Here is a 15,541-nt window from a genome sequence, read left to right as displayed (position 1 = left end):
TCCATTCTCAGCGCAGACTCCGCTCCGTTCGAGTTTCGCCGCCGAACTACTTCATCAACCAGCTTACTTCGCACGAACTCCATCGCCAAATCGGTATTCGGACGTCCCTCTAGTGCTGTGACGAGCGTTGAAAAATAATCAGGTAGACTGCTGAGTACGATCATGGATTTTTTTTGGTACGATGTTCACCTTCACATCCTTGTCGAGCTCTTGACCAGCGATCGCGAGTTACTCAAAATGGTCCTCCATCCGGCTAACGTATGCTTCAATATCTTCGCCGTCAACGTATTCCATCCGCATCGCATCATCTTCCTGAGGATAGTGGTTTTGCTGGTACGTCCCTGCTTCTCGTGAGCACTCCGGATCGACTCCCATGCTACCTTGGCAGTTTTCGTTTTCTTGATGAGGCTGTACTGGGTAGACTCGACAAGAAGCCCAAATCGTGGCCCTTGCTCGTTTGTCTCCGTCGTCCCACTCCGCAAGATCCGCTTCGTAGACTTGAGTAGACGCTGTACCAAGTCGGTCCCCTGGTCGAACTCCAGGTTCCACGTACCTCCAAAGCATCTCTCGAACCAGCAAAAGCTCAACTTCAAACTTCCAGTCCGAATATATGACGTCGCTGAGTTTCTTGACTCCAACTTTTCCATTTTTTTGAACAACTTTTACGTAAAAAAATTTACAGTTCAGTGCAGACTTGATGCACTCAGGCTCATAACCTGCGGAGAGTACTAGGGAAACACGTCTGATCTCTCTGAACAAATGATTAGGAATGACTTTATTATATTAGCTTTACAACTTTACAATCTACACAATGTCATGGCTTGCTTCTTCCGTTGCTTCTCTTCACTTTGACGGTATTCCAGAAGTCCTCAAGAAGAGCTTGATCGAGCATGCCCACGTTCAACTACGCTGCCTCTAGATTCTCTCCACTGATCTATCTGAAGAAATAAATAAGTAAAATCGTTTTCTTACATCTACCATGTCCAACAGCGCAAATCTATCCAGCTACCCATTCTTGGACTCGGTACCAGCGGAGGAGGACATCGGGTTCACCTGCGATCCCAAACTACACGACGGATTCTACGCGTCCATCAAGTACAACTGTCAGGTTGGTATTTTCGCTGTTTATGCCTTTCTAGCGAACAACTCGACTAAAGTGTTTCTTTTTCCCGCCGTAGCTGTACCACCACTGCATCCACGGAATACGTTATGACTTCCTGTGTGCCAACTATACAGCGTTCGATCAGAAGACCTTCATTTGCCACTTTGCCTCCGAAGTGGACTGTAAAAACTCACCGAAATACTGGTTTAGGTTTGTGCGCTAGGACTTTGGACCACATGTTCTACCAGAATTTCGATTAATCCGATCTTATTTTCACCTTTCCAGAAATGAACCTCTGTACAAAGCAACGACGACTACCACGCAGAAGCCGGCACCGACTCAACCGACAACGGCGGCACCCACCACGGTACCGTCCAGGCCGAAACCGTTGAGAAAACCAGTGCGCAGACGACGTCCGCAGGATTACTACTATGACGAGGAAGACTACGAAGACGATTACTACGAGGAACGTCCACGGCGCAGGAAGAATCGTCCACGTAACCGACGGCCGTACTACGAGGACGAGTACGAGGATGACGAGCGGTTCGATCGACGACCAGCCGATCGCTACCGGGAACGCGACAGAGATCGGGACATAGACGACGAAGACTACGAGGACCGTCGAACGTACCGTACGAAGAACCGCAACCGCAACAATGATCGACGCAACGGAGACGATGATCGGCGTTATGGGTACGATGATCGCAGGAGGGATCGAGATCGAAGCCCGGTCGACAACGATCGTCGCAAGCCGGTCGACGACGATCGCCGCAAGCCGGTTGATGATGATCGCCGCAAGCTGGTAGACGATGATCGGCGCGTTATGTATGACGAGGAGAAACGTTCATCGTCGAGCGATCGACGTAGGAGACCGTCTGCTAGTGAGGACAGGAAGGTCTCCGAGAGAAGACCGACTAGCGATGATCGGCGATCTTTTTCGGGCGACGAAGTCAAAAGAAGGCCTTCGGAGGAAAGAAGTGGAGGCAGGAGGCCTTACAATGACGATCGCCGTTTCGACTACGACGACGAAGATGAAGATTATAGTCCTCGACGACCAGAGAAGAAATCCCGCCCACAAAGCGATATTGTGACGGTGAAGCCTTCAGGGTCTACAATCTACGATAGACCGCGTGCAGCCCCGAGGATCAATCGGCCAGTTCCGTTGAATGAGAAGACCAAGTACTCGTATTCCAATCCGGATCCACCGAAGAAGAAACCATCCACCACGCAAGCTCCAGCTGAGGAACCAGAACCTGAGTACTACGATGAGTACGAAGATGAGCCGAAGAAACCGGAACCTGTGGTCGATAAACGAAAGGCAACTGATGTGGGTAGCCGAGATCGTAACGGTAACGCCGAGGATAAAAGACAAAGCGCTTCTTCCGATGTGGTCTACTACGACGATGTGATTGTGCCAAAGGACTCTCTTCCCCAAAAACCAGTTCCGGGAAACGTGAAGAAGCCGGAAGGGACCGATAGGATCAACAGTCGGGACAACTCCGAGTTGAACCATCGGTATAATGAGAAAATCCGACAAACTCAGCGAGTTTCCAAGCCAGAGAATGTAGCGGTTTCCCAAAGGGCTAGACCAGCATATTTGGATGAAGATCCATCGGAAGCAAGACAACCAAGTCCTCCCAAATCACCAGCCAACATATACAGTAACTTCAAAAACAAAAAGCAGACTCCTCCAACCGAAAGTCGAAAACCATCCGGATCCAATCAGAATATCCGAGACTACGACGCTACCAGCAACCCAGCAGAAGCCGCACGCCCAATAATCCGAGCAACAAAACGGCCATTCCTTCCCAGCCGGGGAGGTAACCCCTACGCAGCCCGAGGACTTCAGCCGGTTGGTGTAGCGAAGCAAGCTCAAACCCCGTCACGGCAGCCACCTCCACCAAGCACCGAGTCCGAACGGCCATCTCCGTTCCGCATCGACGTCGGCAGCTCACCGGTAAGTTCCGTCCAGTTGGGCACACAGACCAGTACCGTCCGGCCACCCAACGAAAACCGCGTGAAAACCTTGGACCAGCTGTACGACGAAGAGTTCGATGTTACGCTGAACGATGCCCTGAACCCCACATTGAAACCCCTGACCCGAAGTGCGCCGGCGCAAAGCTTCTTCCGTAATCGCTACATCCACCAGAGTTCCGACTCGGAATTCGTCCCGTTCGAACCCATCTACGCTCCGTCCGAGTTCCGGCGGGCGGCCGTACGGCCTCCATCGGCCTTCGGCCATCAGATGCAACAACCGACGGTCTACATCAGCCAGGTGCGGGGTCACCCTGGTCACGGCCGGTACGAGTATGAGTACGAATATTAGACGGTGCGAAGAACCTACCCAAGTAATCAAAAGTTCGATTTTCTACTATAAAACTTTTCCATGTTTTGCTAAGAAAATAAAACCTCTTTCTGCTTAGGCAGGTCACGATTTACTTTGGACTATATAGTGTACAATAGAGTTCTCATAAAAACTTAAAAGTTCTTATTGAGTTCCAAGGAGCGCATTAGGCCACTTTCAAGCCTAATAAGAGTTTCTTGAGCATTTCTTTGGAATTCAACGTCTGACAAATTTCGTATGATCATCTTAAGTAATTTCAAAATATTTGATAGTTCCAAACAACTCCACATCAAAGTTTTGGCACAAATAGTTGTTTCCAAAATATGGCATAATAAACCATTTTCACGAACCATTTCAGGTATCATTCGAACTTCTGGTTACTTGGGTTTTCCATATCGAGCCACCAGAGTGAAGTAACTTTTAATTTATTGAACAAAAGCGAGCCTTTTCCTATACATACTGAGAGGCAAAGCGCACAAGGATCTAAGGAAATTATTTATTACTCAAACCAGCTGTGCGTGGGAGGGACCGGGGTCCCCTTGGGTGACCTCAGCGGGGAGTGTGAGTAAATTCTGGTTGCGTCGCTAGATGCAACACCATATGCCAATACAAAAGTGATTCAAATTGTTTCATTCGATGGAGCCGTGCGGAACCACCGGAAGAAATGCGTATAAAATTATTTTTTGATATGAAACAAAAACAAAAAAAAACATGCAAAACTCTTACCTGTACATATATTTCTGCCCTATTCTTAAAGATAAATACTCAATAAAGGTGATATTGACGTAATAATACTACTTTGCGACAAATTTTTCAAAGCGAAGAAGGAACACTAAAACTACACGTGACGCGAAACAAACACACACAAAAAAAAACAGAATGCGTACTGCAATATAAATACATTAAACATACACATAATTTAGTAATAAGGGAAAAACAAAACTTACAAAAAAATAACTGTGTATTGTACATTGGAAATCGTTTATACGAAAAGATTTGTGAAAACAAGCAGTACATCAAGAAAAAATAAGATTGAGAGAAGATGGAAAACAAACTGTAGAATAAAAATATGTAGAACTGTAGCTTGCTAACATGATCGATTCGAGAACAAGAAGAATAACAGGTCTTTCTGTAAGTGAGAAGATGAAATAAAGAAAATTAAATTTTCCTATAAATGTGGGTCAGTGTGCTTAGTCAATATCACAATAATGATTGTTTTTCCCCCCATTTTATCAAGAAGACTTGCAGCACTGCTGAAAATCGGGAGTCTGTTAGCAGCGCCACCACGGATGAAGGTGGTATTCCCAACTAACATTTATTGTGAATGTAAACGCCAACAAAGCGTCCTCAATACGGCTTGATGCTGAGTTACTGTGTTGTACATATGGATGGAAGCTTCTATGCAAGCCCTATACCAATGAATCTGGCGAACTTAATCAGCTTGTACATGCTGTGCGATCAGCTTCTATGCCACCTAGTCACAGCTCTTTTCTCGGCTCCTATGTAACCATTAACTGAATATCATCTTGAGAAGGCGCTTTTTCAGCCTTTTCGCAGTTGTTAAATAATAGATTTACGGCATCCCCAAATTAAACGATTAAATATAATTAGGTTATGGATACCGTGACGCAATACATGTGGAACTGGAATTATCACTTTTAAAATTGAATAATTAAAGTACTTGCCGCTACTTGGAATCGAACTCCCGATCTCCGTATCCACTGGTCCCGATGATGTCCTCGCTGCCACACTGCTATATATAAATAACATAGAAAATAGCCCGTTTTGTTTTACTCCAGACAAGGCTTCATAATTGTGCCACAAGAAACCTTACCCAACTTCATCTTGCTGCAAAAGCTTGTGAAACGTCAAACGCAATAATATGTTTACATAGAACAAGCTGTGTGGTTGCGCCAACAGATTCTTCTTCACAGCTTCTAGCTGAAAGAGTGTTCTTTAAACGGCTACGAAGCGCTGCTGTTTTGTGTTTTGGCAACATTACAAAACGTACTGTATAAAAGCAGCTGTTGTAGTGGCTGGGACTCTTACTCGATTTGCACATCTTCCGAAACATCTTCCGGCATTGAATTAAAGTGCAATAAAAGCAACCCAAATAATTTCACAGCACAGAGATGGATAGCTGTAAAGAATTTGTGTAGTAGCTATATATCCCGCTTAAAGTTTGTTTTGACAATAATGTTTACATCCGACAAGCCGTGTTGGTAAACCAACAGTTTCTTTATTACAGCTTCTAGCCGCATAACGGCCTTTAAAGCGCTGCTGGTTTGGGGATTTGTCAGTATAACGAATTGTACTGTATAGTAGCAGCTGTTTTGTTAGTGGGGACTCCTATTCGTTGTGTTCAAGTTTTCACATCTTCCGGGAAATCTCCCGGAGTTGGAATAGAGTGGAGTAAAGGCAGCCCCAGTGACAAGCAATGGATTTCTGAAAACCGAGTTTGGTAGCTGGATGGTGCTTGTTTTGCAGTCGTGTATTAGCTTATGCTTTATATTTGACTAGCTTTCCTTTTATTCAGCGTTGGCTGCTTTTACTCGATGGTTACACAACAGAAAGCAAATGACTGAAGCTTATAGCGCTGAAAATGTTAGTTGGGACTGTAGGATAGTAACCCATTGCCACGGAAATTTGTATTCCAGGGTCGTAGATTCCTGCTCCCGTTTTTATTCCAACTTTTGAGCCTTCTGTAAAAAAAATGATTGATGCTTGACGAACACTGGGACCTCCGACTTCCCAATCTGCGCGAGTTGTTTCGTGTAACTTGTAGAGAACATCATGGTCCATTTGTTGGATACCATCAGCAGAACATTTGAAACGGTAGCAAAGCTGTACGCCCGCCTGGAAAGGGAAGCAGCAACGGTCGAATTAGTGATGAATACCTCAAAAACGAAGCGATTGCTGGCATGCTGGTAAGAGGAGCTGAGCGAGACTATACAAGTCTAGGCAGCAGCGTTAAAATAGACTGGGATTTCTTCGAAGTGGTGGAGGAATTCGTTTACCTCAGTTCCTTGCGAACGACTGACGGTAATCTAAACCGTCGTGCCTACTGTGGACTCCAGAAAAAAAAACTGCAATAAAAAGATCAAGATCCTCTCGAGCGACGCGTACTAAGGAGACGAATATATAATGAACCATGAGCGCGCAGCATCCAGATCACCGTGTGCTGAAACACGATTATTATCGAAGTTGCATGAACCTAAAATATTTTTTCGTTATAAGTTAGCCTTAAGCGTGTAGAAAAAGATTCTGGGGGGTAGAAAATCTTTCATCGGGGAAAATTGAAATAAAATCGATTTTAGTATTTTACCATTTTCTTCATATAAAGCTAGTGTTACGCAAAAAACAGGTAAGTCAAACTCCTCTTTTAAAGCCACCTTTCCAATCATAAAATTGAACATTCATAGAATAAAATAAATGTAAAACATTTTACAACGAATTACAAATTATTTGAGACGTTCGTTCTATGTGACCAGCCCACTAGAGTCTGCCAAAATCCATATATCAGAGGTATGAATAGCGCATAAATTCATTGCCCCATATGTGAAGATTCTGCCTCTTATCTCTTATTGAATTTCACTTACAACAAGCTGTTAATCCATCATCCTTAAGTATAGACGTGATATATTCAATGCAAGTTCGATAACAATCGTGTTTTAGCACAAAAATTTCAAAATAACAAATATTGAACAAACAAGAAATACCACGAGTCGGCTCATGTAGGCTGTAATTCATGCTGTAGTTGGTGTTTGCTGATGGAATTATTATTATTATTATTACTTTATTATAGAGATTTTCAGCCCTAGGCTGGTTCATCTCTTCACTGATGGAAGATTTAGGAAATGATGAGATCTAAGACTACGTCGACGTGTGTTGATGAGCAACATACCTAAAAAAAAGGGGGACAATCAATGTTGCCTTGAAGAAGATCTCTAACAAAATAAACTTTGACCACATTTCGTCTCGCACTGAAAGGTCCAAATTAATAAGCTAACAGTGGCTTTTATAGCTTGTCAATGTTAGCGGATTCCTCCACCTGAGATGACGAAGCGAAAAACGAATATATGTACGCTGTACTCTTTCAATGCGGGGAATTTCATTGTTGTAATAAGAAGTCCAGACAACAACCGAGTATTCCAAGATGGGGCGCACTATTGAACAATATAGCGACTTCAAGCTATAGATGTCCTTAAACTTCTTGGCGAGGGCGAGGCGAAAGAGGAAGCCATGTTGCGACGATGTCTTGACCATGACATAAGTGACACGGTCTTTGAATGACAGTTTTGTGTCATGCAGAACTCCGAGATCTTTGCTGCCGTAATTATGCAAAGTGACGTAAGCGACATTGATAGTTTTGGCCCATTTTTTATAACAAAAAAATGTCAAACTTATGAATGGCGCTTACAGCACTTTGCAGAATTACGGCCGTTTGACTGTCGATTCGCGCATTAACTTAACACCTCCCAAAGCGTAGCCAAAGTAGGAAATAGACTTTTTTGGGCCGAATGATATGACAGAGCATTTCGATATATTTAGTGATATCCGCTTTGTAGCAAAGGTTTTAAGCTGTTGCTGCAGAAAAGCTGCATCGGGACGCTGCTTAATCATGAAATACAACTGCAGGTCGTGAGCATATGAAAGTTTCAGGCATTAAAGGATAATTTTAACGTCATTTATGTACAGCTGGGGAAGAAACGATCCAAGATGACTGCCTTTCAGAACGCTGGACCATACTGTGAACGGTGAAGATACGTATTTTCACAGACATACTGCGTCTGGTTGAATGGGATTGAGGCCAAATGAGGAGCTCCTTTTTCATGCACAGTTTATCGAATTTTACCAGTGTGATTTGCTTATTCATTTTATCAAAGGTGGCAGAAATTTATGCTTTCAACAATTGTAAGATAACATAAATTTAATAATTTAAATTTAAACACAATTACAGAAAACCATTTCATGTTTTGAAATTGTCATGAAAAAATAAATAAAAATAAAATAATTTGCGCGTCATGGCATGGATGATTACAGGCAATTTCAGGGTACACAAAATTTTTATTAAATTACTAAAATTTTATGTTCTCTTTTTGGGGCTACCACACAAAACCAGGTATATATATTAATATTATTCACATCACAACACATAAAGAACATTGATGCTGTCCTGGCGTCGCGTTTAGAAGTCAGACTTTTGGTATCGTTGACTCAGAATCAAATATTATTAGAAGTTGCATCAGAAAAAAACTAACGTTGCCATTTAGAAGGGAAGTTGGGCCGTTGGCATCGACAGGAACTACGGGTAATGCCTGTAAATTCACAAGTCACGTCTATACTTTAGGACGATGTTTTGTCACTGTCAGAGTTTGTTATGAGTAAAATTTAACAAGAGATAAGAGGCAGAACCTTCACATATAGGGCATTGAATTTATGTGCTATTCTGATATATGAAATTTGGCAGACTCTAGTGGGCTGGTCACATAGAACGAACGTCTCAAATAATTTGTAATTCGTTGTAAAATGTTTTACATTTATTTTACTCTATGAATGTTTAATTTTATGATTGGAAAGGTGGCTTTAAAAGAGGAGTTTGACTTACCTGTTTTTGCGTAACACTAGCTTTATATGAATAAAATGGTAAAATACAAAAATCGATTTTATTTCAATTTTCCCCGATGAAAGATTTTCTACCCCCCAGAATCTTTTTTTACACGCTTAAGGCTAACTTATAACGAAAAAATATTTTAGGTTCATGCAACTTCGATAATAATCATGTTTCAGCACACCGTGCCAGAAGGTTGCCAAAGCCGAAAGGATATGGTGGACTGGACATGTTGCAAGAATGCCAGCTAGCAACGCTGCAAAGATTGTGTTCGCAAGAAATCCGTATGGGACAAGTCGACGTGAAGCATAGCGGACAAGGTGGGCTGACCAGATTGAGAGTGATTTGGCGAGTGTAGGAAGTTCCCCAATTCGGAGCGAAGTACCAGCATGTGCCACCAGATTTTTTATTAAATTCGAACAATCTCAGGATTATTAATAATGAAGAGTCCCAGAAAAAAAAATCTAGGGAAATAAATCATTCCAATAATTTAAGATTTCATTCACAATTATCAACTAGGTTTCCACAAATACTACAAGAATGTTTGCCAAGTTCCTACTCAAGTAACCAGCTGTTGAAGCTGTACGTATTGCATATATAAGTTAAATTAAAGTGGGAAGTGGCGCCACTATTGTTGAATTACGATTATACAAGTATAATCGTAAGTCAGCAATAGTGGCGCCACTTGCCACTTTAATTCAACTTCAATGGTTAATGTAGGGCAATGCATGCCAATATATGCGCTTTATATACGCAATACGTACAGCTTCAACAGCATGGTTACTTGGGTATATCTCTAAGAGTACCTGTTCTGGCAGCACTGTATGAGTGTCGGTTGCCACAAGGTACACGGAGAAACTGAAAAACTCAAAATTAGGTACTTTTAAACTCAATTTTGAGTTCTTTTTCATCTCCCTTTTCATGCGCTCTTTCTGTTGTTGTCAGAGAGTGAAGAGAGAAACAGCCCAACTTTTGCAGTTCCGTGCGTCAAGCCAAAATTGAGTTTCTAGCACAGTACTCAAATTTGAGTGAATACAACCTAGTCAAAATTTCAGTTGAGTGGAAAAAACTTAAAATTAGGTATTTTTTTCACATGGAAGCAAGCGGGAACAACCCAACAAAAACATCGATTCCATCAACTCAAAATTGGCTTGACGCACGCAACCCCGAAGTTGGGTGGAAAGAACTCACTTTTGGGTAGTTTCGTCTCTCCGTGTATGTTGGCCGATGAGGCAGAGGTAAGTGTCGGTTGACAGACGTCAAAATGACAGGAGCATAAATGTCAGGAGTGAGTAAGAAGGAAAGACGTCAACCTAAAACTGTAAATAATAATATAAGAAGTAGCGTAATAAAATGAAATCCTTGTAAATAGAAGTTTGATGAGAGTGAAGACGAAAGTGCGCGAGTTTCTATTAGTTGAATTTGGTTGGAGATTAGCGGAGAGTGTGCGGTAGTTCGGCAGCAGCAAAGCTTCGCGCGCTGGCTTTGCTAGATTTTTGCGATTTTGTTTTTCTCTTCTCTCTGCGGGGCTCCGACGACGGGACGAGTGTGCGCGCGCCGTGGTTCGAGTCGGTTCCGAATTTTTCGCTTCCCTTCGGCGCTAGTTTCCAATACACTTTTAGTTGATAATAAATATTTTCTTTCATTTTTGCATTTACACAAAGGAGTGAAAAATGTTACTTTGGGTTCGCCGGTCGAGAAAAAAATCCGGGCGCCGACAAGTGAGTCGCGTTCAGTGTATTTCTGTGTGGAATAGACTAAAGGTTTCTGCTCCCTAGTGGAGTGGAGACGCGCGATAGAATTTTCTTTTTGGCTAGTTCTTGCGTCGAAAAATGGTCGGTTGTTAACGGCGGTTTGCGTATATTGATCCATTGTCAAATCATATCACCAACCATAGGTGACTCCCGGACTGACAATGTACCTTACCCTACTAACAAAAAATTCCTTCCTGAGACAAACGTGGAGATGCAGCGATTCGCGGTCTTTTTAACAACGTTTGTCTTACTAACATTCCCTTCCATCCTCGATGACCGTAAGGACGTGGCCGGCGCCGTTATTGACCTTATTAAAGTTGAGAGCTCTCGACCTGTGTACATTGAGAATAGTAAGCTAGTCCCAAGCCCTATTCATTGGTTCCTTGTGCAATTTCGATTGCTCTGGTCAATCACGGAGTAGCAACTACGAATTGTGCGGTCATCTATGCTCATGCTCATGCTCATTGAATTTGGTTGGAGATTAGCTCCATTTTGAATTAGTTCCGTGAGTGTTAGAATCACACAAGGTGGTAGACCCGTTTCAACACCAGGAGATTGTAAGTGAAACAAAATTGTGTGGTTCAAAGGACCACTATTTACATGTTATCCCAATCCGTAGTAATTGCTGAGCTGCGGTGAATCGAAGCGAATTCCAAGGCCCTGACAGGCAGGACAGGAAAACATCGGTAGGACAGAGACTCCGCTCGGATAAGGTAACAAAGTGAACGATAGTGATGTGGATAGAAATATAATTGATTGATCTGGTAGATTAGGAAGACGCACACGACGGGACAGATCCAACGGCACAGTGTAGAAAATTGCGCTTACTGTGGCCAAAATTTGTAAGTTGAGATATTTACTAAAGTTTTAAATGAAATAAGACATAGGTAAATAATTTGATAGGTGGTTGCGTTGCCCCTTCGGAAAGTAGGAAGGAAAGCCAAGAAGGAGGAAAATCAAACTTAAATTGTGAGTTTTGCATGAACTTTTCATAATTTTACCCATTTAAACTGTATGATTACTGACGCGAATAATTGTTTATTGAATTACAGTTTATCTGCCACAACGTAAAACGGCTGATTTTCAAAAACGGTTTGTTGATCCGAAATTCCGACCCGAACAAAATCAAAAATTTAAATCGGATTCTTCGGAATGGCTTCCTCACCCTCCAAGACCGAGCAATGTTTGTTCTCAGGGTGTCTACTACCTGGAAAAACCTGGAAAACCTGGAATTATCAGGGAATTTCATTTACCCTGGAAAAAACCTGGAATTATCAGGGAATTCTGGAGGCAATCAGGGATTTTTTGGTGGTCAGCATTTGTTATTGAAACTAGTTTCCTAAAATGTCTAGAAGGAAATTCCTTGGGAAATTCCAGATTCTTAAAAAAACTCAAAATTTTCTCAAATATTTGTTTAGGATACCCTTCAGGGAATACCTGATTTATTTTTAACGGAAATCACGAGTAAATAAAGCCGTTCTCTGAAGTAGCTAGAAAAATTCTCTGTACAACTACTAATTGAAATTATAAACAGTCTTCATGTATAAAAATGAGTTTTATTTTTCTTTGAGGCAATAAAACTCTAGGATGGATGATCCCATCAATTTGATTTTGGCACGGTTAGATTTGTATTCATGGTGGATGTGTTTATACGTTGAAAAAGTTCCAAAAACCTAATGAAAAAGAAGAAAAAATAGTTTTTTTTCTGTAGTTACTATGAAATTCAGCACAATCACAATAAATCCAATCTAGAGCACGGTGTAGCAGTGAACTCAAAAGTTGTCAAACCACCACAACAATGGCAATACAAAGTTTGCAGGGGACAGCTAGCAATAAATAAATCTGCCGAAAATTATAGTCAGTACTCCAATATTTCTAAAGGATGAATCCAGAAATGTCGGAAAAATGTCTGATGAAAGGCTTGACATATCTCTACTACAGGTCGGACTCAATTATCCGGAGTCTGATTCTGATGCTTCTCAAACAAATATCTGATAAACGGAATGCTCTATAAAGCTGGAATTCTGACATTTTGTCATGCCAACCTTGACTAGTCAACAGTCAAAATTTCAGCTTCTTACAGCATTCCGTTTGCGAGATATCCCAAGTAACCACGAAGCCGTATATAAGTGCATCAATTTTGCTATATATTTATATTTAAAATTGTGCATATAATGCTGCATTACTTTAAACACCTCATTGAAGCAATATTAAAGTCGAAAAGGGCCCCACTAAAATCAAATTAATGCCACATATTGCAGCACGTTGACAGCCATTGCTAATGTAAGATAAATGCATGTGCTGTACATATGCATTTACACATGCTAAATACGTGCAACACGAAAAACCAAAACAAAAATCTATTTTTAGCACCGCTTCATTATCGACGGTACTAATGCCCCCACACATGGATGTTTTAACCATTATTTTTTGTCGCCGGGTCGGGAGTCGAACCAGATTTGTTTATGACCGCTAGATGAGTTCCATACGCGCTGGCACCTTGGACCGTTTCTGCTGCAGTGAAAACAACAGATATTTCATTAACTAAAAGGAAACTGTTCTTCGGTCTCAATCATTGCAGTAGAGGGCAAAACGACTATGTCATATGTAATAGAAACCCTGTAATCACATTCTGATAAATCACTGATAAATACATAATGCATTTTAGAAGATATTTGATCAATATAAGAAAATTAAAACACTCTTCGCACACTGCTCACATGCTAATTGAGGTTTCCATCATTACTGGCATGTGAATTGGCATGGCCTCTTTAAAAAGGTTTTTCTGAACAAAGCCTTCGATCCTTGCTTCGATCGGTGGTTCAAACGGGGATTAAGTTGGTCGGGAGTCAAACCAGAAGTGTTGATGACCGCTAGAGTAAAGTTGTTCACTCTTCTTGATTTCATTTGTTTACCATTAGAGTCAAGCTTTTATAATTGTATGGTTAGAGCAAACTTTGCTAGTTTGTACATTGCATTTATTCAGTTTTTGCAGTGTTGAATTATTGAACTATCGTATATCAGCTTTTAATACACTCGAATGTGAAGAAAAATGTAATGCATCATTACATTGATAATGCCAATCTAAAGGATCATTGCATGACAAGTGTGGAGTTACTGCATTTCGCATTGCAAAGGTTGATAGTCAGTCTAATTCGTGCAATGATATAATGCTTGTGGTTACTTGGGATTATTTTGCGAAGTGCTAGAACCCGACTCCGGATGATCGAATCCGACCTGTACCATATTATGTATATAAATAAGCTTTCAACAAACTGTTAAGAAAAATATCTAAAGGAGTGAAGATTTTAGTCGAATTACGTCTAGTTTATGGTAACACTACTTGAAAATTCCTGACGTAATTGTTTGAGTAATTTCTAAGATTCCTTGAAAATTTTGAGAAATTCAATTCGACAAGATTGTGTTAGTCTTTCTGGAAATATTTAAAATGAATGGATTATTAAAACTTCTAAAAAATATAAGGAGCTTCCTAAAATGTAGGATTTTCTAGAAGTAGTTTTAAATAATAGTTGAAAAGTTGTTTTTTTTTCTGAAAATATTTAAAAAAAATATGGACTGATGTAATTTAGAATATTCTAATCGAATTCCCAAAACGACTTTTAGAATAATATTTGGAATCAGTCTTAAAAGGATTTCTTCGAGAATATCGACAGTAAAATTTCTATGCAGTTTCTAATGAAATGTTGCCAAAAGTTCATTATTTAATTTTAAATTTTTCTTTGAGATTGCCTGAGAAGAATTGATTAACCCTAAAAGGGATACCTTCATGGCCTCAGTTTCGTCACCTCGCTGAGTGTGTTCCATAAAAGACGAGCTCTGAAAGGCGCCTGGGGTCCAATGGACACCAGGTATCCCTTTTAGGGTTAAATAACATGTTTCTACAAGACATTATCATGTTCCCAACTAACAATCACTCATTTTACAAGCACTTTTACGACGAATTGATTCAGCATGATGCTGAATAATATTTGGATAATTTTCAGGCACAACCTTTGTTCGGGTTTTGTTCACACAAATTTGGAGAAACTATAAAGCATAGTGTTGTGTACCAACTGAACTGTTTGTTGTTAAACCGTTTTACAACTATATAGTAAAGCTGCTATTCAGCTTTGGCAAAAATGATTAAAAACTAAAAAAATGCAAAATTTTTCAATTTCCACGAGAATTTATTATTGGAACTTAATGCTGTGAATACATATTGTGAAATAATTACTACACATAAATTTACCTAAATCCAGATTCGAACTCGAGACCCGTCGATTGCCAGCCGCATGCCTTTCTAACTGCGCCAACCTAGAGATGATGAATTGCAGCGCTCAAATCAAAACATAAACTTCCCGTGGTTTAATAATGATCAGACTTTGACTCCTATTCAGCAGTGGTGAATTTGCACAACATTATGGTTAACGACTGAACAACAAATTAATTCAGCTGTTGTTCGGTAAAAAACACGTGTTTTTCATCATGTACTCTGAGTCGAAGTATGATAAAAGGAAAGCGCTTATTTGACTTGTGAAAAACACATCATACAGATACATGTCCTAATTTTTATATGGTCGGCGTTAAGTCAGAGGGGACCAAGTAACAAAATTGACGAAAATTAGATTTTTCAGGCATTTGATTAAGAATTACCTTAGCTACTTGGAACATTCATCCGATTTTCTTAATGTTACAATTAACGAGAGTTATAGCACAATTGTCTTTTGATT

At 40.7% G+C, this 15,541-nt stretch overlaps 1 protein-coding gene across 1 annotated transcript in view; it reads left to right on the top strand.

Moving 5' to 3' along the window:
• The window catches only part of LOC109417966 (zinc finger CCCH domain-containing protein 18), a 104,572-nt gene extending 99,951 nt beyond the window's left edge, over positions 1-4,621 (top strand). The window contains exons 4-6 of the mRNA XM_062853445.1: positions 991-1,108; positions 1,179-1,312; positions 1,388-4,621. Coding sequence (XP_062709429.1) covers positions 991-1,108; positions 1,179-1,312; positions 1,388-3,428 — 2,293 coding nt within the window. The 3' untranslated portion in view covers positions 3,429-4,621. The remainder of the gene's footprint in view (positions 1-990; positions 1,109-1,178; positions 1,313-1,387) is intronic.
• Positions 4,622-15,541: the final 10,920 nt, after the last annotated feature.

This window comes from Aedes albopictus, chromosome 2 (assembly GCF_035046485.1).
Source record: "Aedes albopictus strain Foshan chromosome 2, AalbF5, whole genome shotgun sequence".
Lineage (NCBI taxonomy): Eukaryota > Metazoa > Arthropoda > Insecta > Diptera > Culicidae > Aedes > Aedes albopictus.
The sequence above is the reverse complement of the archived record's forward strand: the minus strand, read 5'-3'. Positions and strand labels throughout refer to the sequence as shown.